The sequence below is a fragment of the Anthonomus grandis genome, chromosome 1 (assembly GCF_022605725.1).
Source record: "Anthonomus grandis grandis chromosome 1, icAntGran1.3, whole genome shotgun sequence".
Classification (NCBI taxonomy): domain Eukaryota; kingdom Metazoa; phylum Arthropoda; class Insecta; order Coleoptera; family Curculionidae; genus Anthonomus; species Anthonomus grandis.
In genome coordinates, this window is record NC_065546.1 from 11,546,906 (window position 1) to 11,574,199 (window position 27,294).

The 27,294-nt window shown below is 31.9% G+C and overlaps 2 protein-coding genes and 1 long non-coding RNA gene across 4 annotated transcripts in view; 1 reads left to right on the forward strand and 2 right to left on the reverse strand.

Moving 5' to 3' along the window:
- Positions 1-27,294, forward strand: part of LOC126741112 (tRNA dimethylallyltransferase) — a 114,808-nt gene that overhangs the window by 5,782 nt on the left and 81,732 nt on the right. The window contains exon 6 of one of the 2 annotated variants that reach the window (XR_007662115.1): positions 8,514-8,969. Coding sequence is in view for 1 of the 2 variants with exons in the window: in XM_050447447.1 (XP_050303404.1) it covers positions 8,514-8,836 (323 nt within the window). In the remaining variant the exon portion in view is untranslated. The remainder of the gene's footprint in view (positions 1-8,513; positions 8,970-27,294) is intronic. The other variant, XM_050447447.1, reaches the window with a different exon arrangement.
- Positions 10,877-26,943, reverse strand: LOC126741148 (uncharacterized). The gene is made up of 3 exons (XR_007662124.1): positions 26,815-26,943; positions 12,296-12,489; positions 10,877-11,778 (listed from the first exon to the last, which is right to left on the reverse strand). It is a non-coding gene; the product is annotated as an uncharacterized LOC126741148 (long non-coding RNA).
- Positions 21,542-24,102, reverse strand: LOC126741122 (uncharacterized). Its single transcript, XM_050447458.1, has 2 exons — positions 23,845-24,102; positions 21,542-23,307 (listed from the first exon to the last, which is right to left on the reverse strand). Exon 2 carries the CDS (start codon positions 22,956-22,958, stop codon positions 21,669-21,671), a length of 1,290 nt encoding a protein of 429 aa, XP_050303415.1. The 5' UTR covers positions 22,959-23,307; positions 23,845-24,102; the 3' UTR covers positions 21,542-21,668.

The window sequence follows — 27,294 nt, forward strand, 5'->3', positions numbered from 1 at the left end:
ATTAAAGGAGGTTTTACCAAAGGCATGTATGTTCATTATAACTCAAAACATTCATTCCAAAAAGAACAGGATGTGTCATGTTCAAAACAACCAACTGTAGAAACAAATTCAAGTTCTAGTACTGTGGCCAAATTTCCTCAAGGGACTGAAACATACGATAACGATAATGACTCTATGGATGCTGTGTTAGCTCGAGTGACATCACTCGATGGTTTATCATTTAGGGTCTTTATTACTTCAGTAAACCATAGATTAGGTCTTGATGCTAGAGGATTTACTGATATACCCAAATCTGTAATATCGATTCGAAACGCAATATTGGCACACCACAAAAAATAATATATATACAGGGTGTCTCACGACGAATAGACGCGATCGATATTTCGGAAACAAATTTTTCAGAGAATTTGAAAATTTGGCAACATGGCACAGTCAATGAGGGCTACACAACTAAAATATTTTGACAGTTGTGACGTTTCTGATTATCCCGGAAATAGGTGTCAACTTCGTTATTTTAAATGGAACACCCTATATATTTTTACATTTTTGACTTTCACATGAAATTCTAGGTATATTTTGTGTATAATATCCTATACCTAAGTGTGACCGTTTTTGAGATATTTTTAATTTCATGTGAAAAACTATGTTTATAAGCCCTAACATAATTACCGATTACCCCCTTTTAGTAGCCTTTATTTATTGTTTAGTTTCGGTTTTATTTTAAAGGAAGGACTACTTTAAAAGACTATTTTAATATTTGGCTTAAAAAAGGATATAGGGGGGGGGGTCAAAAACTAGCATTAAAAATTAAAATGAAAAAATCATTAAAAGTCAATTTTTTTAAATAGAAAGCCCTTATTTTTATAATTTTTTCATAAAGATAATTAAAAATAAGGTTAACTTTAAATAAGGTTATCTAGTCCAAAAATTGATAGTTTTTGAAGTATTGCCAGTTTAAATAGTAACTGCTAGAAGCGGCAGTAAGACAATGCATTATAACAGAAATGTACACTTTTTAATAATTAAATTACACATTAAAATACACTTTTACGAAGAAAACTTAAATAGCAAGTCACTTATAAATTTAATGCATATTACGTTTAAATTTTTAATTCTGTATCAATTTTTACAGGAGAAGGATATTTAAATATTCTAGAAAGCTTGGATACAGAATACTTAATGAATTTACCCTTGGCAGAACACCGAAACATTTATTAAAAAATTTTTACCAACATGATGGTGCACCACCACACAAAAACTTTCCTGTAATGAGGAAGGGATTGATTTTAGACGCATCATGTAATGACAAGTGGATTTAGGCTATTTTGGGGCCTCCTCGTTTTCCGGATTTAATTGCTCTAGATTATTTTATTTGGGGAAGAATAAAGAATATTGTTTATTTCAATCCATTAAAAACGCAGCAGGATTGTATGGAAAGGGTTAGACAATAGACAAGCATTTGAAAGTTTATCTCCAGAGTCAATTAGAGCGGCAACTCATGACCAGCTTATTCGCAGATGTGAAAAATGTTTAGAAGTTCAAGAAGAAAATTTTGAACATTTGTTAAAATACCTTGTTACTCTGGCAAAATTTGTACAATTTTCTATTATTTGCCTAATAGCGTAACATGATGGTTTCTGTTTTTCTGGGAATCTATCGGCAAATATTTGGCATTTTCTCGGTAAAACTTTGTTACATTCTCCATAGATAATAAACAAATTTAAATAATCTTCGTGTGTATTATTATAAATTTAAATAATCGCCCCGGCATATTAGTTTTTAAAAAATTACGAAATTACAAGCAATACTGAAATTTCTGTTATAATCTAATATCTTACTGCCGCTTCTAGCGGTTACTATGACAACCATCATGGCCAACATCAACAATCCTTGAGCCGTGTTACTATGCGACTCTCAATATTAGGCCTAATTTAAACTGCCAATATTTCGAAAACTATCAATTTTTGGACTAGATAACCTTATACAAAGTTAACCTTATTTTTAATTATCTTTATGAAAAAAATATAAAAATTTTTTAAAAGGGGGTTAAAAAAATTACTTTTAATGATTTTTTCATTTTAATTTTTAATGCTAATTTTTGACCTCCCTGTATCTTTTTTTTAGCCAAATATTAAAACAGTCTTATAAGGCGATCCTTCCTTTAAAATAAAATCAAAACTAACCAATAAATAAAGGCTACTAAAAGGGAGTAATTGGTAATTATGTTAGGGCTTATAAACATAGTTTTTCACATGAAATTCAAAATATGTCAAAAACGATTACACTTAGGTATAGGACATTATACACAAAATATACCTAGAACTTCACGTAGAATCCAAAAATGTAAAAATTTATAGGGTGTTCCATTTAAAATAACGAAGTTGACACCTACTTCCGGTATAACCGGAAACGTCACAACTGTGAAAATATTTTAGTTGTGTGGCCCCCATCGACTGTGCCATGTTGCCAAATTTTCAAAATTTTTGAAACATTTGTTTCCGAGATATGGATTGCGTCTATTCGTCGTGAGACACCCTGTATATCCCAACTATGTCACAATCAATATGATACAGTGGTGGCCAACTAATTAGAAACTTTCAATAAATTTTAAAAAAATACTTTATTCAATGTTTCAGTTCTTTAAAATAAATTAAAACCAACTTGTTGTAAAATTTTGATTGTTCATCACAACAGCAATATATAATTTATTTATAGACATTCCACTAAGAAATTTGTAAGGAATGCAGAATATAAACAAAATTTATAGAAAACACAGTTGGCCATCTACTTAGAAACGACGAAAATAAACGCGCGTATAGTTCATTTGAAACCTTTGTACTGGTAACAATTTGTGTTTTTTGTATCTACAAGCCTTGTCTTTGTGTCTTCCACAGTTTAAAATGGGTAGAAAAAAAATTGTGATCCGTTAATGCGTAAAATAATTTTTACGCTAAGGGAAAGAGGTTGGACTTATAGTAAAATAGCTGACCACCTAAAATGTTCAAAAAAAAAATGGTTTTCTATGCACTCAAACACATAAAAGAACATAAAACGTACGAAAATATTCCACGCAAGAGAAGATCTAAAAAAACCAGCTAACGAACTGATGAAACTATTGTTCGAATGGCTAAAATGAATCAATTTTTAACCTCCAACCAGATTAAAGAAAAACTTTCTCCAGCTATCGCGATATCATCACAAACTATAAGACGACGACTTAATGAGGCCAACCTATTTGGACGAGTATCCCGCAAGAAACCACTGCTAAAGAAGAAAAATCGCCAGGCTAGATTAAAATTCGCCAAGGACCATATTAATTGGACCATAAAAGAGTGGAAAAAAGTATTATGGTCTGATGAGACAAAAATAAATCGCATTCGTAGTGATGGTAGAATATTTGTGAGAAGACCAAGGGGTGCGGAAAATAATCCGAAGTATACAACCAGCACAGTCAAACATGGAGGTGGAAATATAAAATTATGGGGATGTTTTTCCTGGCGTGGTGTTGGTCCATTAGTGAAAATTGACGGTATTCTTGACCAAGAAAAATGTAAAGATATTATGGAGAACCACATGCAACAAGACAATGATCCCAAGCACACGGCTAAGTCTGTAAAAAAATGGTTTGACGATATCCATGTTGATGTACTTGATTGGCCCTCATGTAGTCCGGATCTCAATCCCATTGAGAATCTTTGGAGAGACCTGAAAAAACTTGTAGAACATAAAAATATTAAAAACCTTAAAGATCTGGCGGAAGAAGCAGAGCAGGCGTGGAAATCGATACCACTAGCGAGATGTCAACATCTGGTGGAGTCAATGCCCAGGAGATGTAGAGCTGTCATTGAAAATAAGGGATTTGCTACAAAATATTGATTTATTTAGGGTTTAGAGTTCTTATTTTGTTTTTTTAAATTGATAATTCTTTGGTTTCTAATTAGTTGTCCAATTCAATATTTGTATAAATTTTTTTTTTTTTAAAGTATATAAGTGAAGACAAATCCACTAAATTTATGGTAATATTAAAGGTAAATGTTAGTTACGACAATGGGCGAGAAATTTAAGAATAAACAATTTTATTTACGAAAGATTTATGATTTTTATTAATTTATTCACACTGTTTCTAATTAGTTGGCCACCACTGTATATATCAATATATGATATAGCGCCAACTATATCACAATCAATGAAAAAATTTCGTCTCCAATAGCACAATATATTTTACTGATATAAATATTAATATAAACACTTTGTATAAAATTTTAGATGAAACTTTTACAAAACATAATTCAAGGATAAACATTATTAAAAATCAAGACCCATTATAGATTTCCAAACTTACTATAGGTTTAATAGAAAATAAATCACAAGCACACAAACATTGGAAACTATTGAAAAGTTACACCGACTATGGTAGCTGCTCTAATTCAGGTGAGAGTGGATAAAAAAATATTAATAGGGCTACAAGGCATACATAAATTTGCCTGAAGAAAATATTAGGAAAGATATACAATACTTTTAATCTTTCCTACATAACAAAAGAATACGAAAAATATTCCTTTAAAATAAATTTAATAATTTGGAAGCATCAAATAATGAAGATTTGATTAATAATGATTTGAACCATCTATCACTCTACCCAATCATGTAGAAGAACATGAATGAGGAGCCACAATATTATCTGTTGACTCTAAAAAGGATCCTGGACCTGATGATATTCCTTCAATTTTTTTGAAATATAGTCCTAGTCTTTCTGAGCCATTACAGTTTTATTTGATCAATCTATGTAAAAAATGCACATTTTCTATAGTTTGGAAAGTCGCCCAAATCGTACCTATTTTTACCTGTGACGAATTATAGACTAATTTCCTTATTGAGCCACTTCGGAAAGCTCTTTGAATTGCTCATTTCAACTCTTTTTTGGAATAAAAGAAGTAATTTATGTCATTTGACATGGATTTTTCCAGCAAATATCGGCCCTTACTACTTTGATACCATTCGTTCAGAACATGAACAAAATGCGCGGTGTACAATGATCTCAATAAGTTGTAACAAATGGTGTTAAAAACAAATTAAAGTTGAGTTCAGGAACACCTCAAGGATCTCACTTGGTTCCGATATTATTTTCGGTTTTTTTAAATGACATTGGAAAATATTTTTCTGATAGTATTTACATTTTGTTCATTCATGATTTGAAAATATATAAGGCTATTAAAAATCTATAAGATCTTCAAACATTGCAGTCAGATATTTCTATCTTATATCAAGACAATTTTATATTTAAAAAGCGATTAAACATGTAGGATGCATATCTCGAATAACTACCGGTTTTAGTAATAATAAATAATTTCTTAGCAATATTAAATCATCAATCAATATTAAATCAATTCTTTAGCAATATTAAATCATAATTTTATTACATTATGCAACATTCGTTTGGAGTCCGATGTATCACAAATATATTGATCATTTGGAAAGAGTACAACGTAAATTTCTAAATATATTACATTTTAGATTTAATCGACCTAGGCATTTTCTCAGTTATAGCGAAAACTTATAATTTTACGGCATGGAGTCTGTAGAAAAACTAGAATTTTTTAAATCTAGTTTTTGCATATAGGAGTACTAATAATCAAATTTATTCTCGTTTCTGTTTAGAAAACTTATTTATCCCTTACATTCTGCGTAACAGGCAAACTTTTAATATTTCCAGGAACTTTTCCAACTATTTATTTTAAACTCTCCATTATTTAAATGTGCTAGAAATTTTAATACATTTAAACTTGCAAATTCTAATGCAGATTTATTCTTTTTTACACTATTAATATATTTAGAGGACATTTAAGGCAACTTGATGCTTAATTTTTATTAGTTTCATTACTTTCCTTTTTAAGTAATCATAGACTTATTATCGGTTCTGACTACTTTTTACTTCAATTTTGATACATTTTGTACCTACTTTCATATTGATTATTATTTAGGAAATATTCAATTAGTCAAATATTATAAATTCCAGTTTACTTGTTAGTTGGTTTGGATTAATCTGTGCTTTTCGTTTTTTGGATAGATAACTCCAAGTATTGTAAAGCCTTAAATTAAAATAAATATTCTTGTTAAGCTTGAATGTGATGGATTTTTGGGCTTAGTAAGGCTTGAGTATAATCTTTCATTTACTAGATTACCAATTGAAATGTGACAATACCTTTTGAAGAATTTTGCTCTTACGCATTTTATAACAAAATTAGGTAATTTAAGGACATGAAGTGCACGTTCGTTGAGGTTTTGGCAAAGATCGAAGAACTGTAACTACAAAAAAATTATTATACCAAAAATATTTGAAAATGGAAATAAATATAGACTTGAAATCTATGAATTGAATTTAAAATTGAAAATGATTAAACGATGTGTAAAATATGGCTTTTAAACAAATAAATCCGAATTATAATATTTAAAATGGAAGGATAAAGATTTATGAATTTGTGTTTTGAGATATTCAATTGAAACTTAAATTCTGGGTAAAAACAAAGGCGTTGATTTCATTTTATTTTTGTTTTGTTTTCTTAGTATTTTCAGCAATGATATACAGATCGTGTTATCGTGAGCTACGTATTACCCAAAATAATGGCAACACCGCTTGGTTGCGGCTTGCAGGCGGCGGAATTTTTCGTTTTTATTTTTTGAACCGGGAGTCAGCAGATCTCACTTTGCTGAGTTACTGCACGTTGCATTAATAATTTTTGAGCGTTATTTTCGTGTTTTTTTTCACTATGGCTGTTTATACCCCTTCCGAAAGAGTTCAACTAATTAAATGGTTTTATGGAGGCAATTCGGCAGTACAACGTAGAGATTTGTTTTCAGTGACATTTGAGAATAGACCGATTCCTTGTGCAAAAACGGTTTTAAATGTGATTACAAATTTTGAGACATCTTTTTGTCTTCAAGATTGTAAAAAATGCCACACAAACCTGTTGAAGTGGTCCAGGATATATTAGAACGTCGGGAAAAAATGGTTTGCAGTACCCTAGAACTTGATTCGACACGGTCTACTGGAAGTGTTGGAGAGGAACTGGGAATGAGCAATAAAACTGTTGCTCGTATCTGGAAAAAATATGGGTACAAATGTTTCAAGTATTCAAAAACTCAGGAAATATTTCCTGAAGACCAGTAGCGAAGAATGGAATTTTGTGAAGCCATGATGGAAAAGGCAAATGAAAACGAATATTTTTTAAAAAATACTTTCTTTTCTGATGAATCTTCTTTTCCATTACATGGCAAACACAATCCTTCCATTGTTCGTTATTGGACTCAGGAAAATGAGCACAGAAGTTTTCAGTTTCGTACCCAGTATCCCCAGAAATTGAATGTTTAGGCAGGTATTTTGGGCGACAATGTTATAGGGCCATTTTTTATTAATGGCACTTTAAATGCCCAAAAGTACCTTGAGTTGCTGCAAAACCAAGTTCTTCCTGTCATTCAAATCCTACCTGATGTAGACCTGGGATCGGTTTATTTTCAACAAGATGGCTGTCCTGCTCATAACGCGGCTAGGGTAAAAGAATTTTTAACAAATACTTTTCCTAAACGCCTTATTAGTGGGACTGGCGATATTAAATGGCCTCCTAGATCTCCAGATTTGTCTCCAAATTACTTTTATCTGTGGGGTTACCTTAAGCAGACCATTTACAAGCATGAATTTAGTAGGCCAACAAATTTAGAGGTGTCGAAGGTGCCAATTCCATTTTACCTGAAACTCTTTTGGAAGTGCGACGTTTTATTTCTGATTTTTTATTATATTTTTAGAGTTGATATTTTATTTTTTATTAGAATAACGCTTTAATTTTATGCAATTAGCATTATGCAAAACACAGCATTTTAAGATTAGAATTCTATGCCGGTTTTACACATTGTCATGTCTGTAAAACCCGCATTAGAATAAATATTTTAAAAATGCCTGGATTTTCGCGTAATATTTTGGGACATTTTGTCGCCAAACGACGCAGCTCCCACGAAAGTCAGATGTTCACTAATCCCGTCCTCGGGCCGGCCGGGGCGGTGCTCTGTCGCAGGCACTCGTACACTCGCGACGTTGCAAAATTTCGCCTCTATGCGGTTTCCTATAAGTAACGAACGAAAACACGATCTGTATTGTAAAACGATATATTTGTGTAACCATCCTTATCCAACACATTCCATGCCTAAAGTAATATTTTAGGAAATATTAATAAAATTAATAAATTTCTGTTTATTGGCTTTCATAAGTTGAATAGGATTATTTCGGCGTTATTAATACATCAATGTAAACCATTTTGCATGACCTTATTTCATAATTTAGTGTCTAGAAGTGCTTGTTTAACAGAAAAAGTATCTTATCAGGAATTTGCATAATAACCATTTTTTTGCTTTAAATTTAAATTCAGTCTCCAAGGAACGATAAGATTTTTATCTGTATGCAATTTTCGAAAATATCACCGTATAATTAAGCAAAAAACATTATCAGTCTTAAACTGTTTTAGGTACCTCCTATGTACGGTCTCGATACGACTAACGTATCAGAGTGGAATGAAAACGTGACTAAACCTGCATTTCATATAGTGGATAGTTTTATTTCGAGAAAAAAGTGCGATATTGAACCGATTCCTATGCGAGAAGATTTATATTCAATACCCAATACTTTAGAAGAAACTTATATCTGTGAAGTTTGCAAGAAAATATTAGTGGGAGAGAGGCAGTATGAGGTGCATATGAAATGTCGCAAACATAAAATGATGCTGGCGAAGTCCAAACGTGAATTAAAAGCGGAATTGGTTGAAGAAAGTGAAGATATGGCAAATAAAGTGTAAGAAGAAATGGAAAAATTCATGTTATACGTAAAATATAGTGTTAAGTTAAAAAATAAAGACATTATTAGAAAGTAATTGCATTAAGTGGAGTATACTGTGCAGTGGATGTCTTCTTAAAGGATCTTTCATGTGAGTGGATATTTTTCCCAACAGTTTTTAAAAAAAAATTAGCATTAGAAATGCATGGCTTGAAGCTAATCTTTTGCATAAGTTATAGGTGTAGCTTCAGGAGGTGGTAGGTAGACTAAAAATAGTAAAATATATTGATATATGAAGCGCTCGGGGGAACAAGGTACATAAGCCACATTTGGCCTTTTGGTTAAATCCTGAAATCAGAGATATGTTTTCAAGCAAACGGTTCTATGTGATCTTTATGGAAGATGGGTTTATTTATTAATTTTAAAGAAAATAATTGGTAATTTGTTTTTAAAAAAGAATATATTTCAACAATGGAAAAAAAATGTGGCTTGTGACCTTTATGTTTTCAAAAACATATGCTATATTTTTGCAATAAAAATACATAGAACCACATCTTAATAGCAATAAAATATTTTAAGTTGCCACAAATAACATCTGAATAAGATATGTAAGTAGTACACAAAAAAACGTGAAAAAAAACTTGTTGATTGATTCTGATTTAAAAAATAAAAAATAAACTTTATTTCTAAAACTCTTCGTCAAAATCTAGATTATTGGGATCACCATCAACACATTCCACGTCATTTTTTTCTGTTCCTGCATCCACATTAGCTGAATTAGAAGCTGTTTTCAAAATATTTAGGTAAAAGGTTTGGTTCACGGGAGGGATATATTGCATGAGCTTCTTCAAGTCATTACTTTCTTACTTTGTAGCTCTACAGGCTTATCATTTTTTTTTTCCAAGTTTTTTAAAATTCCGTAGGCCTGTTGGCAAAGCCTATTTCCGCGTTTTCCGATATTAACTGGTTTAAAATTACCGTTTAGTTTATGTTTCACCAACATTACATTCGGATTTTGAGACTCGAAGCGGAAACATAGTACCCTATTAAAATGTAAAGGTTCTTTATCATCAGTAACGTTTTTCTTTGCTATAGACATGCTTCCAAAAGAAAAAAATCACTTTGTTCCATAACGACTACTTCGAATGGATTTACCCGTTTGCTTTTTTTGCACAGCTTTAAACCAGTCTTCTGGAGAATAAATTTGGCCCAAGTATCTTTGATGCTTCTCTATGAGCGCAAAGTCACGATCACATGGTCGATAAGTGTGGCCGGAAATAAGAAATCTATGCTCGATGCTTCTAAATTTATTTTCTCTCACGAGCTGCGACCAGAGTGATACGATTTGCCAATTTTTATTCTGGCCCCCGCAATTATCTGTAAAAATCACAAGATCTTTTTGGCCAGTTATGTCTTTGGAAGAGAAATATTTTAGCAGAATACTAGCGATTTCTTCACTACCTCGCTTTGCCGTTGTTTCCGGCCACATGAACATGGCTGCTTTTCCACTTACGCAGTCATGGACACCAAGATTCTAGGTCCAAGCCTTCCGCAGATAAAAGGCTGGACCAACAGTTAGGTTTGGTGTAGGAAGTGTTTGTTGTAAGTCAAAAGTAATTACAATTTTGTCTTTACTAATTTTGGCCTATTCCACTTCCTCTTTCAAGCTGTTCTGCATGGCGGCTGCTCGCCTATGATGAAGTTCTAGTTTTTAATTTTTTAACCTCTTCATCGTTTTTATTAGTTTCTTCGGTCTTAATCGAAATTGACGAAAAACAAATAAAAACACAAAGTCACGGTCTCACAACATGTAATTAAACGGGCTACACGTGTTTCGCTCTAGTTAGAGCATCATCAGGTCTTTAGAAGCCATCCACACACTTACAGTACATAAATGATGTATTTATGTACTGTAAGTGTGTGGATGATGATCAGGTCTTTAGAAGCCACCCACACACTTACAGTACATAAATGATGTATTTATGTACTGTAAGTGTGTGGATGATGCTCTAACTAGAGCGAAACACGTGTAGCCCGTTTAATTACATGTTGTGAGACCGTGACTTTGTGTTTTTATTTGTTTTTCGTCAATTTTGTATGTTGGTCTCTTAGAGAAGAATGGATGAGATTTTTGGACTTAATCGAAATATTTAGAGAGTCACATGTGTGACAAGTATCGCTTTTTGGCAGTTTAAATCCTATATTGTATTTATTATAGAATATGCTTCGATACATATCTTCTTTTACTGGTGTAATGTTTTTATCTTGACTCCAGTCAATGTAAAAATCTTTGCACAGAGATGAGATGGAAATGTCGTGATCTAAATATACTCTGTTGGGATTCTTTTTCCTGCTGTAGTGGCTAACATACTTTGGAAAAGCTTTGATGTGGTCATGAGCAGATTGTACTTGCTCATATGGAATCCTATTGGGTCTGTTGTGGTTCTTCCCACGTTCGTCATTTTTGGGAACACTTCTTCCCTCTGCAATATGTTTGCAAATAAGTCGTACCCTTGTAGAGGAGTTTTGTAATCTATGCACTGATAAAAACTCTTCCTTACAGAGTTGTAGATCTAACCCATTTCATTTTATAAAATATTGATAATTAATTTTTCTGGAGGATTCTTGCCTTTTTGTTTTTTTTTTCTATATGAGCGTTTTTTCGGCACAGCTTTAATACATCCAAATAAATAAGTGTTTTTCCTTTATAAGAACCCAAATTCCAAAAATCGTTAAAAATTTGGTTTTCCTTTCCAACCATCTTTTCTCTGCACTTCTTCTGATATTTACAGGGAGGACCAATCATTCTATTGTCAACTTTCTTTCCTCTACTGCTCTCATAGCAGTGTCCCAGGTTACGCTTGGTTTTGACTTTTTCCTTTTTTCTTCTTTGGAGTAGCTTTATCGGGTGTTTCTAGGACGCCTCTTGATACATCCGATTCATTATTTTGGGAATGGGACTGTAAAAAAATTTTTTTTTCAGAAAAGTTTTTTTGCCATGCGTTGATTAATATAGGTACCTTTTTAAACATTAAAATGGGAAAAAAATTTAACATGACAAATACTGAATAATATTTTTCGACTCAAAAAAGCCACATAAAATGGGTAATACATTTTTTAAGAATTAGGCCTAGCTAAATAAGGGTTAAGGTGTTCTAAAATTTTATTTCATAGTTAAAGTCCAGTGCAACGATATATTAGAATGGTCACCCGTCGAAACACCAGCATTTTACTTCTCAAACAATGTAAATAGAAGGTGGATGACATTGTTTGGCAGGTGGAATGCTGGTGTTTTGACGGATGACCATTCTAATATATAGTTGCACTGGACTTTACTTTATTATTTTCTGACAGAAATAAATTACTAGAATTGGCTAAATCCATAAAAACTAAATTTATTACAGTATCGTAGTAAAAAGGCACATGCCAGAACAAAAAAGAGCAAGACGGTCATAAGCCACAATATTGTTTACTTACCGATAAATCGTCGTCCGTAAAAGAATCGGAGCTGCTATCATCGGGATTATAATTTCGGTCCCTTACACTATCATCTGAATCGAAATCACTTTGCGAATTAGCACTAGAAGCTTCGTTTTTACACAGATTACGTTTAACAGACACCTGCTTCTGTGCGGCCATGTTGCTTTTGAGGTGGCATATGACTTTGTTGACTAAAAAGAAAATATTTTATATTATTATTTTATTTTTTTATTTTAGTTTTTTTTATTTTTATTTTTTAGCTTTATTATTAATATTTAAAGTCGCAAAGAACAGAAAATCATACAAAAATAATGAATAAATCTTGTTAGTATTGTTTTTTCATTGCTAGAAAATGTTATTAATAACTAGAAAAATTGCAATAAAATCAGAGTAGAATATATTACGGTGTATACCGTGAGGTGGTGCGTCGCCGAGCGGAAAACCCATGTAAATTTTAATGGGGTTAATTATTGGCTTCCCTGTACATTTTATAGAAAAAATGTAAGATAACTTTTTGAAGAGATCAATCTGGCAAACCCTTGTGTAAAGTTTCAAAAAATTTTAATAAGCGAATTCCAACGTTACCCGAAATTAGCCTAATATGTTGGATAGTGTCTATTGGCTTTTATTAGAACAAGAGGACTCCTAGTTCTATAGTATGATTCAGCAAGATTCTCAGATGTTACACTATAGGATTTTTGCCTATGGATATATACTTAGAACATTGAATACACTAGAATAAATATTGGCTGCTTTGGATTGAGCGCAACATCTACACAGGGGGCAGAGGGAATATTTTGTTGATTATCATGCTTAGTATTCCATGTTGCCAGTGATTACTCAATTTTATCACAAGAAAATAAAGTGATATAATAAATTATAATAATTAGCAGAAACTAAATTGCATTCTTTATTATAAAGCAAAAGAAAGAGTGAAACTTGTTTAATGACCAAAACTATTTTGTACTATATTTACACTAAGCACTAATAATAATTAATATTTTTAATTTGGATTCTTTAAATCACCAAATATCCATACACAGCGGCAACGCTGTAGATTTTGCCCAGAAATATTCTCGTAATAAAGGTACTTGGCAACTGCGCTCGTTGCTTACTTTTGGCTGGTGCAACTTTCGTTCAGTATTAGTATTAAAAGGATGTTTTCAGTGCGTTTTTTAAATTAATATTAAGACTAAAAACTCCCTTTTTGCTGAAAAATGATAAAGAAGTCTGAAATGGGTCACATTTATTGGAAAACAGGAATTTTAAAACATTCCTTTCACAGGCGAGTTCTATCTAGAAAATTTATTGCTTATTCGAACCCGAAATGCCGCAAACTTAATGTGTGCAAAAATAAAGATAGTATCTGGTCGAAATCCAGCAACCAAAATCGAGAACGCAGTATAATGTCGTTTGCCAGCAACATATTTATAGTCGGCGACCATTATTATTTAATCAATATAATGCCCGTATCTCCTGGAATTTGATTAAAACTTATTTTGTTAGATGTTATAAACGACTCCAACTTTTTCTTATATAGCCGTTACATAGCCCTTTATATTTTTTAACATCTAACAATTCTATAATTTTTTACCAAAAAACTTTTGTTTGTAGAGGTTTGCAACCATCTTAAATGCGTTTAGATATTTATTATAGAAAAAAGATTGTTAATATTTGGACAAAAAAACATTGAAATTTCTTGGGAATTTCTGAACATACGGGTATTACATCGATTATAATTAAATAATAGGTTGCTGGCAAACGACATGTGCTGCGTTCTAGATTTTGGTTACTGGATATCGATCGGGCGCTTGCTTCACAGATATGAAAAAATAACTTGAAAAACAACACAAACTGGCAACTTCGGATACGTGCATTGTAAACATAGAGGTATTCTACGTTGCCAAGTTGCTTTTATTTCACTAACTTTTTTGTCAGGCATCTTTTTTTATTTTCAAAAATTTGTTGATTACCCTCAAAGTACATATTATTAGTCAGCAAATAAACGAAACTTTTAAAGAGTAAATTTTTTACCTTACCCCTACTTTTTACATTTAAAAAATATGTAGTGGATTAAGAAAATTATATATTGAATGAAAAATTGGAAAGTCGATTTGACATCATTGTCTGAGAGATGGTGAACTCAAACAACCTCGCCTATGGTTTGTAGCTATGCTTATTCTAGGCATTCAATGTTCTAAGGATATACAGGGTGTCCCAAAATTAGTGGACGAAACGCGAACCCTGTATTCTTTGGTCAAAAATAACTTCACTTTTTCCTATAAACATATATTGGCAAACGCCCCCCAAGGGAGCTACGCCCCTTTTAAAGGGGGCACCTGAAGATGGTTTTTTCCACTTATTTTTGAAACGGGTAAATATAAAAATTTTAAATTTTGGTTTTCTCCCAATTTTGATATGCTGAATTTAGTTGTCATTTCATAATTTTCATTATTTAGTCAGGTGCGTATCATTTAGGGGGTGAGCCTAAAAAATACTTAAAAAAAATTGTTTGCAAAGTTTTTGTTTTTTTTTCTTTAAATTTTGAAAATTTAAAGCTTTTTACGTAAAAAAGTACCTCTTGGTCAACAACGCTAGGAATTACCATTTTCGAGAAAAACGCATTTAAAAATAACGCTGCATAGTATTATTAATAACAATTTTTATTAAAACTCAATAGCACGCTTCAAAAGTAAATTGACAAATAAAATTGCAAACAGATAAAAATACTAATTTATTTGAGGCAAATGTTCAAACAAGTTTCCGTTTTCCTGAATGCATAACCTGGATCTTTTTTGAATGTTTTGGGTCGATCTAAGAATTTCAAATCAGTTTTCTCTTATTTGGCCTGCAGCTGCGAGAATTCGCAGAGAATTTGCATTTCGAGTATCAATTTCGGTGGCATAAATAATATTGCACATATTACCCCAAAGATAGTAATCCAGAGGATTAAGGTCGGGCGTTCGTGCAGGCCAGTTTACCACCTCGGCCTATCCATCTGCCTGTAAAATTATTATCCAGCCAGTTTCTCACCTGTCGGCTGTAGTGAGCTGGTGCCCTATCGTGCTGAAAAATCATTTCCAGCCGAGTTTCTATGGGAACATCGTCCAGTAAATCTCTGAGATTGACGACCAGTTAACCTGTGGCAAAATAATTGGGCCTATCAATTTTTCTCCTATCAAACCCGCCCATAATAATTCCGACGATAATAATTAATAACAACACTATTTATACCAATCTCAATTTTCAGTTATAAGTACTTTAAATTTAATTTTTTGGATAACAAATTAGGTACTTAATTATTTATTTATCATATTTAATTTTACTTACATTTGACTTTGCGATATTGGTAATATCTTCTAAGGTTCTCAATGATATTTGAGGGTTTTCTTCAATTAAATTCAGTACTTCCCCATAACCATCATTTGCAATTGGTCTTCCGTGCCCTCGAGCACGTTCGAAGGATCCATATTCAAGTAAATTTCTATGAATTCTAACAAAAACTTCCAATGTGGAAGCCTTCTTGCAGGAAACCTCCGCCGATACTCTCGTGCAGCGGCATTTGCCTTTCCATTACAAAACCCATACATAAAATGAATATCTACTTTTTCACGGGTCGAAAAGTCTTCGATAGTTAAAAAGATATTAACAATTTGAATGCAAAATGACAACTAATCAATTACAACAAATGTTAATGTCATTATGCAGAGTGTCAATTTTTTCCAAAGCCTGCTACTAAGTTTTCATAAAAATTTATGCGTTTTTCTCGAAAATGGTAACTCGTAGAGTTATTGACCAAGAGATACTTTTTTACGTTAAAAGCTTCAAATTTTTAAAATTTAAAGAAAAAAAAAACAAAAACTTTGCACACAATTTTTTTTTAGGTATTTTTTTAGGCTCACCCCCTAAATGATACGCACCTGACTAAATAATGAAATTATGAAATGACAACTAAATTCAGCATATCAAAATTGGGAGAATACCAAAATTTACAATTTTTATATTTACCCGTTTCGAAAATAAGTGGAAAAAACCATCTTCAGGTGCCCCCTTTAAAAGGGGCGTAGCTCCCTTGGGGGCGTTTGCCGATATATGTTTATAGGAAAAAGTGAGGTTATTTTTGACCAAAGAATACAGGGTTCGCATTTCGTCCACTAATTTTGGGACACCTGTATACATTTAATAGCGTGGAAAAATTAAAAGATCTAAAATTAGATACAAAATGAAAAAATATTAAAGAGAATCAGTAATAAGCATTTTGTCAAGAGAATGGTGGGCAACAAAATTAACCATTTCTAAACCCTTTTTTAATAAATTAGTAGTTTAGTATGTAAGAAAATGTATTTAAAATTAAATTGCTTAATATCATTGTCGGCACCATATTTATATATTTTTTATACATCTTTTGTTAGTTCTTCACAGAGAAATCCAATAACAGATAAAATGGCAATAATTTTTGTTTTACATTAGAATAAATCCGATAAAAATTATTTAATTTAAATGCAAAATAAAAATCAACAGTTTGTACTTCCTGTACATACACAAATAATACACATATTATATAGATTGCACTATAATTTAATTATTATATAATTTTTAAATAATCTTAGTCAGTATGGAATTTGATTTTATGGGAATTCGCATTACCTAAAAGTTTACAAACGTGTAATCTTAATTTCAAGAGGATTACAAACAAAGCATATTTTTCGAAATTTGTCGATAACCCAAGTGATAACCCATATAGGTCTATTAAAAACATCATATATTCCAAGTTTTTCTTATGACAGGTTTCTAATATTAAACTATTAGATTTTTGCTTCAGTTAATATTATAATTAAATAGGTTAATTTTTTTTTAAATCCAAAAGGATTTGCTTTAAAATAAATTATATTGTAAATATTTTACATGATTTACAACAGTAGAACGCTATGAATCCAAGAAAGGTATTTCATTTAAACCATTTATCCAACTTAAAAAATATAATAGAAAATGTCTTTTCTGGCTCTTTCTTATTTTCAATTAGATATATCTGGAAAGAACATCCTTTCTAGTGTTTTATCTAAGGACAGACTTATGGCAAATACTTCAATAGTAAATGTTTTTAACATAAAACTTTTTAAATGTATGCTTTTAAAATAATATTATTTTGTGTCCTCGCCAAAACGAGTTTCCCACGACCAAGGAATTATTTCTAGATATGAGAGTTAATGAAGCTGGGATGATATTTAATTTTAAATACTGTAATAAAGCTATATATTAGTGTATTTATTATATTTTAATAATAGTAAATATTAGATAATTAACTCAGGATATACTCTCGAAATTTTAACATCAAAAATGTATAAAGAATATCTACGAAACAAAGGTAAGAACACAAAGTCACGGTCTCATCAAATCCATATAATTTATTTAAAGCTACACGTGTTTCGCTCCTATCGGACCATCATCAAGCCTAAAAAAATACATTAAGATATTTTTCACAAAAAGAACGCTTATAAATTATGATAAAACTCATTACCTAGACCTACACAGATCACATTACAACTAACAACAAAGGAAAGCTAGGTTAAGTTAATAATTCCTACCATAGATAAAAATCTATGCTGAAAAAATAAAAGAGTAAAAATGTAAAATGTCACCAGTGGGGAACGATCCAGCAACCTGATTCATAGGCGCGCGTCTAACCCATAGGCCACCAAGTAACATAATAAAACATGGGGAACAATCCGAACTATATTAATAGGTGTGAATATAAGTAAACAATCTCATATAATAATATTGAAAACCAAAAATATATAAAATCGAACAGGACAAGACTTTGTAAATTCTTTGAGAGAGGTTGTTATAAATGAGGTGAGGTTCAAACGTGAAAATATCGTTCACACACACAATGACAGGGCTCTTCTTAGCTTTAGTTATTTCCATTTTTTCCAACAAGTCCAGTTTTTTGCCTTTTGAGCACTAATGCAAAATATCCGCTCCCTGAGTTAAAGAAAAACCATGTGAGGAGGCCAATAAATGATTTGCAAACGCCGATTTAGTTTCAATCATGTCAGTATCCCTGTACCTGTCTACCAAACTTGTATGTTCATTTATTCTGGTAGAAATTTTTCTCCCTGATTGCCCTATGTAAATGGCATTACAGTCATTGGATGTAAGTTGTAAGTGAGTTTATATTTATTATAGAATTTAGAATAAAGGCGATTAATTATATCAAGTGGAAAACCATTATTAAAAGCAATATGTTTAATTACATTTAGTTCATCAAGGAAAGCTTCTCTAGAAGGGGGGATGTTGAAAAGGCGAAAGAAAAGGGAATTAAAAAAGGCAAATTTGTAGGAATAAGGGGAGTTTGAGGAGTATTGGATGACACTGTCCGTAGTGGTGGGTTTGCGGTAAATCTCAAATTCAAGTTTGTTGCTATTTTTTGAAACAAGCACATCAAGAAAAGGCAACCTTCCATCTCTTTCTTCTTCAATGGTAAACGAGATATTCGCGTGAAGAGAGTTTATAGAAATGAGGAAATCCGCCAATTCTAGATCATTTCCATTCCATGCCACAAAAATATCATCCACATATCTCCTATATACAGTGAGAAAAGCACCAAACTTCCCATTGACAATCCTTTTCGCCAAATGGTGCATAAAAATCTCACTCAGAAGAGGAGAGAGGCAAGACCCCATTGCCATTCCAGTAACTTGTCTAAAAAACCTGTTGTTGAAAACGAAAAAATTCTGATCAAGTACTAGCTTGAGGAGTGTTAAAAGATCATCAACAATAAATCTGTCAAGCGGTGACTTAAGCAAAAGGGACCTGACTAGATCAAGGCAATCACCAGGTGGAATGCTTGGAAATAAGTTCTTAATGCCCAGAGAAATTAGTTTTGAACCCTCTGGTATGCAGATATTTTTTTTTTAAATTTGTCAACTCTACTGAATTTTTTGTGGAATAAGTACTTCTGAAACCAGTTACATCTCTGAGTGTGGTATTTAACAAGTCATAACACGGTGAGTTTACAAACGATACTACTGGCCTAATAGGGAGATTGGGTTTATGGATTTTAGGAAGGCCGTAGAGGAGAGAAGTGCTGGGATTCATAGGGTATAATTTTTCTTCTATGAAAAAATTCCTATTAAGGGTTTGTTTAACCTTGGAGAAAAAAGAACTAGTAGGGTCTTTGTTTACATTAACAAAGTCACTTGAACCCAAAAAATCCAAAACCTTCTCTATGTAATCATCCCTCTTAAGTATAATCAGGCAATTACCCTTGTCAGCTTTCGAAAGTATTAAATCGTGATTCTTTATTTTATTTTTAAGTTACTAGATAGTTAGTAGAATAGATAAGGCAGATTTCTTTTCAACATCATGGGTATATTCATTAAGATGTAATGACTGTAATGCCATTTACATAGGGCAATCAGGGAGAAAAATTTCCACCAGAATAAAGGAACAACATGATTGAAACTAAATCGGCGTTTCCAAATCATTTATTGGCCTCCTCACATGGTTTTTCTTTAACTCAGGGAGCGGATATTTTGCATGAGTGCTCAAAAGGCAAAAAACTGGACTTGTTGGAAAAAATTGAAATAACTAAAGCCAAGAAGAGCCCTGTCCTTGTGTGTCTGAATGATATTTTCACGTTTGAACCCTTACCTCATTTATAACAACCTCTCAAAGAATTTAGAAAAAGTCTTGTCCTATTCGATTTTATATATTTTTGGTTTTTAATATTTAAGATTGTTTACTTATATTCACACCTATTAATATAGATACCCATTAATATAGTTCGCATTGTTCCCCATGTTTGATTATGTTACTTGGTGGCCTATGGGTTAGACGCGCGCCTATGAATCTAAAGGTTGCTGGATCGTTCCCCACTGGTGACATTTTAAATTTTTACTTTTTTATTTTTTAAGCATACATTTTTATCTATGGTGGGAATTGTTAACTTAATTTAGCTTTCCTTTGTTGTTAGTTGTAATGTGATCTGTGTAGGTCTAATTGATGAGTTTTATCATAATTTATAAGCGTTCTTTTTGTGAAAAATATCTTAATGTATTTTTTTAGGCCTGATGATGGTCCGATAAGAGCGAAACACGTGTAGCTTTAAACAAATTATATGGATTTGATGAGGCTGTGACTTTGTGTTCTTACCTTTGTTTTGTGTTTGGTCTCTTAGAGAAAAATGGATGATACGTTTCTATTTAAAGAATATCTAGATAAAATATATTTAAAACTTTGGGTTTTGGGACTTCACATCAGGATTTTTGGTTTTTGTATATTAGGAGATCCGAGTTGAGTGAGCTTGAGCAACCCACATATTACTTGTATCTTCTGAATATATTATGTAATATCTATAAAAATGTATCAAAAAGAACAGTAGATTATATTTTTTGTTGTTTTATATAGGTCGAGGTTCAATTATTATATTTCCAAAATTATATTTTCTTATAAATCTGCCTACTACATGACCAAGATATTGACCTATTATTATTATTCAGATAAAGTAATACATTTATTTAAAGGTCAATAATACTTTGTATTTGTGATTACATTAATTGGTCCCCAAATTGTAATTTTGATTATATCATTTGGTTATTGCTTAAATTATAATATTGGTAATAAATTAGCCCATAGATATATTTTAATATCGCGTCAATGTATCCTTAAAGCTGTATATACAGTGAGGACGCGGAAGTTGGAACAAATTCATTTAAAAGTCAGTGTTCGAAAAAAAACGCTTGGATTTTTTTGATGATGAATTCATGAATATAGGGTGCTCCAAAAATAAGTAACGATCATCAACTTTCACATAAAACAACTCGACAAGTTGCTGCAGAAGAAGTATATCATGTGTTCTAAAATATTTGCATAAGAATAAATGGCATTCATATAAAATTCGTTTAGGGTAAGTCAGGGAGAGATGGCCAGCTTTTTGAAAATCTTAACGGATCGACATAAAATTTAAAGCTGAAACCTAGAAAAGGTCATCAAGAAGTGTATCAATCAATATGCGATTAATTTATGGTATATTAAACTGGTAAATTAAGTTACTTAGTTATTTCAACTTTTCCAGAAAAATAGATGTCAATTGGCCATCTATCCCTTATTGTACGGGTGAGATAGCCAGGTCGTATTTTTGCTGATAGGGAGAGATGGCCAGTTTATTTTTTTCCATTTATCTTGACTTTTCTTTACTTCTCATAGAATAATTCAAAAAATAGACAAATACTCAATAATAGATAGTACTTATATATTGTTAGATTGTAAAACAAATTTTATTTTTCAGAAAAAACTCAATAAAACTTCTGCTAAATGGAAATATACAATAAAAAAATTATAAAAACTAAAAAGCGTCCGATCTTAGTTCCTACTTATTAAACATATTGCCACATTTCATACACATGTTTGAGAAACTGATACACTGGTCATGTAGCCAACGGCTACACGAAACGCACTGTATCCAATCGTCCTTCCTTTTAGTTGCAAAGTAGTTTTCCAGACATCCAACGCATTCATTTTCATCGAAATTGTCTTCTTCGCCATCCAATCTATTTGATTTTTGTGGAATCTTACGTGATAATTGTTTCTTTTGGCTTATTTCCTTGGGTTGTGCATTTTTTCTTCGTTTCATACATCTTTCTCTAACAGCATTAATATTTTCCGTTGTAGTCAAAACAGCTTCTAGATTTTTCGAAGCTCTTTTAACCTTTTCTGGTAAAGTTGGAACCGGAGAAATTTGTTCCAAAAGTGTACCAGGGGTAACATCTATTTTGGACGTACTTGGTATCGGTGAGGTTTCTTCGCGTGTCTGCTGAGACGTTGTTGAAAGTTCGGTAATTAATTGTCCTTTCTTGGCTATTTTAATATCTGCTTGAGCACTTGTAGGTGGTTGCGGTTTACACGCCAACGGCCGAATATTATTGCATGTCGACTTTTGTGAATTTTCTTCAATGAGATCTGAAACTGAAAAGGCATGGTCCGGTATTGCAGAAGGGTTAAATAGGTAAATTCCATAAGATTTAAATCCTGAGACCTCATTCAATACTGTGCACGCTCTTCCCCAACTCTCTGAAAGCATTTGTCCAAATTGTAGTCTGATTAATTTTCTTCCAGGGTTAGCACGAACCCACTGGTGAAAAGCATTATAAAAATATGATTTTAATGATTTAAATACTGCCCTATGTAGCGGTTGCAAGTAATGCGCTGTGTGACTTGGAAGACACAGCAACATTACATCATTATCTTGGGCTACTTCGAGCAATTCCTTTTCATTTATAAAATGGTCTTTAAGCCACATAGAAAAAATGCTGGTGTTAACATACGCTGATTTTTCTGACATATAAAGAATTGACCCGGGTGGCATCCCATCTTCATGTTCTACTTTCTTATATTTGCCTTTCATTATACAAGCCGGCGAAAGAAATATGCCTTCAGCATTGCAACACGCGATGCAAAATATTGTTTCTCCCTTTTCAGTGCACGTGGCCATAGACACACTTTTAGAACCCTTTTCGGCAAGAACAATACCAGTACGGTTATTCATTTGTAGCCCCGTCTCATCGGTATTAAAAATATACCCTGGTTTATTAAAAATGTCATTTTCTTCTAGGGTGGTTTGGAGCAAATCAAAATAGTTTTCAACGTCTAGCCTATTCATTCCCTGATTTCGTGCAATTGATACTCCTTCTGCTTTTCTTAAGCATAAATCTGGATACTGGCGTAAAAAAGAGCTAAACCAGTCGTAACCTGCTCTTTCTTTCTAGTGTTGCTAACTTAAGTTAGCAACACGTTGGTTTCACCCAGAAGCGATTCGCCCATTCGTCCCTTAGAGGTACTATTTTTTTAGAGCCTTCTTACCAGAGTCTTTTGTGGTACACCATGATTCTGCGCAGCGGCATTAACCGATGACCCACTTCTTACAGCCTGCACGGCATCCTTTAAATCATTTTCACTCCAGGAGCCCCTGGTCGATGCCGATTTTCGTTTGTAGTTTGTTGGCATTTTGTCTGAAACAGACGAAAAGTAATCATGACATTAAGAAATTAAGCCCGCGTTCTGGTCGGCTATGTCGGTTTTTATTTTCCATAAGGCCATTGCAAATTATTTGGAGATCCCGTTTAACATCCCAGCAAAAAGTACGCATCAGATTTGGTTAAAATTTGACATGAACATTCCTAAAAAGTGTATCTCTCCCAGGGGTGCGATTTTTGATCTTTTGCCTTGTAGATTTTTAATCTCATTTTAAAAATTGATGTATTGTTGGTGGCCTAAGCCTGCCGAATATTGATTTTTTTTCAGAATTTATTAACTAAACAAGTAGACAAAAGATGAAAAATTCCAAAACTGGGATTGTAGATAACCCTTTTAGGATTGTTGTTGTAAATGAATTTCAACCAAATCTGATGCGTACTTTTTGTGTAGTTTGTTGAATGCAATCTCCAAATAATTTGCCTTGGTCTTATGAAAAATAAAAACCAACAGCGCCGCCCATAACGCGGCCTTAAGTCTAGATTTGTCGATTAAAAAATGCATTGAATACTGACCATCTATACCAAAAACAATTTGGCCATCTCTCCCAATTGTACGGTAGAGATGGCCGTCCCTTTTTAAGCAATTTATATACAAGCTGAATAAAGACTTTGAGGTTAGGAACATATTTTCACACTTTAAATACTACTCTGCGAAAAATTATAGTCCTTACTATCAAAGACACATAATTTTTTAAGACCTACGAAAACTATTTATAAAAAAAACTCAACTGATGGCACAATTCGGCTCGGAAATCGTCACTGTTTACACGTTTGAACGCAACTGACTGCAGAAAGTACCGTTCGCGGATATAAATACGTTTGCTTAGTGGAATTTTCCGATATTGGCCATCTCTCCCGTATGGCCATCTAACCCGGACTTACCCTAATTCAGGAGCTTATTGAAAATGATCACATCCGCAGAATAGAGTTTTGCGAAATAATGATGAATAAATCTAATGCAAACCCACAATTTTTAAGTAAGATTGTTTCTTTCGACGAGGCAAGTTTTTTGATCTCAGAAAATCTAGAAAACCAGAAAATCCACACTGTTGTATGGAAAGCCACACACAGTTTCCCAAGAAGTTAAACGTATAGGCAGAAATTGTGGGTCCCTATTTTATTGAGGGCACACTTACCTCTGAAAAATATTTCGAAATGCTTCATAATCAGATAGTACCTAGTTTAATTGCACTTTATCCCAACGGTGAAAACCCATTTATACCGGCAGATTCTAATAGTTCCAACAGGATGGCCGCCCCGCCCCACACTATTCGCGAACAGTACGAGATTACCTTACCAAAATTTTCCCAAATAGATCGATGGTCGTCAGATTTAACCTTATTGGATTTTTATCTAGGGGGTTATCTAAGATCTAAAGTTTATTTTAATAAACCTGAAAGTTTTGAAAAATTAAGAAATAGAATTAGAGCCGAAATACAAAAAATCCGGCCTCAAAACATAAGTAAAGTTTTACAAGAATTTGAATATCGAGTTGGTTACTGTCAGGAAGTTAATGGTCAACAATTTCAACATTTATTTTAATTTTCGGTTTTGTTTTTTTTTTGTAAACTGTTCCAAAAATTCATGGTTATTTATAAAAAATTTAATCGCAAATTTCTTAATAAATATTGAGGTTAGGTGTTAACATGGTACACAAAATATACTTAAAATGTTATACAGAATTAAAAAATAAAATAAAAAATTGTTGTTTCTACTTAAAAAAATTAAGTTGATAGTCGTATCATCAAAAAATTTTTTATTTCGAACATACTCCTGAATTTTAAATGAATTTGTTCTAATTGTGCGTCCTCACTGTGTATCTTCATCCGAATAAATTTAAAAATATTCAGAAATAAATACATTGTAAATTAACCCTCGTACATTATTCTCAATTTTATTCCTAAAACTATAAATGATTTAACATCTGCGTGACATCATATTTATTATTTTGAATTGATTTCATACTAGCACTTAGCACCTTTTCTCATTAAGAGTCAATATTGTCTTATTTTCATGAATTAGCAATTAATATGTTCTTAAAACACAATTTTTATTTATTTGAACTCACCAATTGTTATATAAAGGTTGAAATTTAATATAGCAGTCGTCAAAATTTATTATGTTGATCATAGTTTCAGAAAATTAAAATAAATGAAAAACATCTTATAATTCGTTTTTTTTTTCTTTGGTATAAAATGTAAGTATTTGGAAGAAAAACATTTTGATTTATTTTCCATTAATATAAATGAGTAGCAAATATATAAAAACTTTCGTAACGCATTCTTATTAAGCAAATAACATTAGTGCTAACATTAAATAGTAATTCTTACTAAATATACTATACCGGAAAAATTATTCGCTACAGGATGTTGTTACACATTTAAATTGAATTTTAATTTAAAAAAGATCAAAATCGTAAATTTCTTCAACAAACGGAAATATTTTAATAAAATTGTGTAGTGTTCTAAAAGTCTTTATTAAAATCTAAAACATTCCATAGGGCAACTTTTATTTTTCGATTTCATTTTATTTTTAGGTACAATAAAAAGGCGGAAAAGGTTTTGTCTCTATTGACTCTATTTATTGTTTTCAGTCACGCAATCTCAAAAAAAGGTTTGGTTCATTTAAATAGTGCCTTTTAGGTTAAAAGGAGTAAAAACATATTCTAATTGAATGAAATCTTGGAAGATCATAGTAAGAAATTTAATATATCCTACAAAAATAGTATATTCAATTAGATTATTATTACCGCAATATAACACTATAATTAGAATTATCTTGATAATATTTTCCAGATAATAACCTTTATCAAAATGCAAAATAAATAACCCATATCATAAAGTTCATTCGAAAATTAAAAGAATTTTATACTATCAACAAATATAAAATATATTGCAATAGGTGATATTTATGCAAGAATCATACTATAGGAATTTTAATTTGATGAACTTTTGAATATTTTTTATAGTATCATCAATAAAAATCAGATATTTATCGGATCATTTTAATGAGATGTAGTTTCTATCTCTTCAGGATTCAAAATAAATATATTGAATGATATCAAAATTATATTCACAATGTTTCGTAACTTGATTTATTTTAAAGAGAATAATTGAGATTCATGGTAGCAGGTAATGTTATATATACTCTCTGATTCCCTCTGATCTTAAATTTCCAAGACCTTTGCAGGACGTCTTAATTTTTGGGAATAATTTTGAGTTGAAAATGTAGTGTTTAAGATAGAAGACTCTAATTATAAGGAATAAGTTTCCTGACCGTTTGTTTTGTGTCAAAAGCTTGTTACAATAGTATACTTTGGACCTAATTCCATCGTCTTTGTTCTAAGTAGTAAACGATATCTGGAATATTTAGCGACTAACTTAAACCTGAAGTCAGAGCGAGTCAATTACGATGTAAAATTCAAAATGGTTTTGTCACAATCCATATTACATTATAAAATTACAAATTATTTATTTTTATTACCTTTGTTGACAAATAGGACTCGATTATTAAAAACCGTTCCTCCCTGCTGAGCCTACGCATAACATGGGTGAGGTAAAAATGTAATGAGTAAAAATTTAAATTAAAGATAAAAATAAAAGATATATGAAAAGACTGACATATATTTAATGTGACCAAATCTTATTTTTATCCTTTTACCCTGTTCAGAAAGTAATTTTGTCTCTGTCTACTTACAAAATTCTTTAGGGGTAATTGTTTAATATCGTTTTTTATTGTTTGTTTCACATTCCTGTAGCTACAGATTTAGAACAGTGCCAAAAAGCTGCAGTTCCATGGACTGATACCATAAAATCATTACGCGTGGCTTGTAAATATTGGAACTCGTGTAGTTCGGCTTCTGTAATGTTATAAATATGCAGTTTTCGTCTATTATTCACTTTTAATAGGTTCTTATCATTTAGATACGGTGTTATATGATTTATAAGGTACTAAACGAAAATC

Bases quoted from the DNA above. Each gene is read 5' to 3' on its own strand.
- LOC126741122 (XM_050447458.1), bottom strand. From the start codon at position 22,958: ATGAATAGGCTAGACGTTGAAAACTATTTTGATTTGCTCCAAACCACC.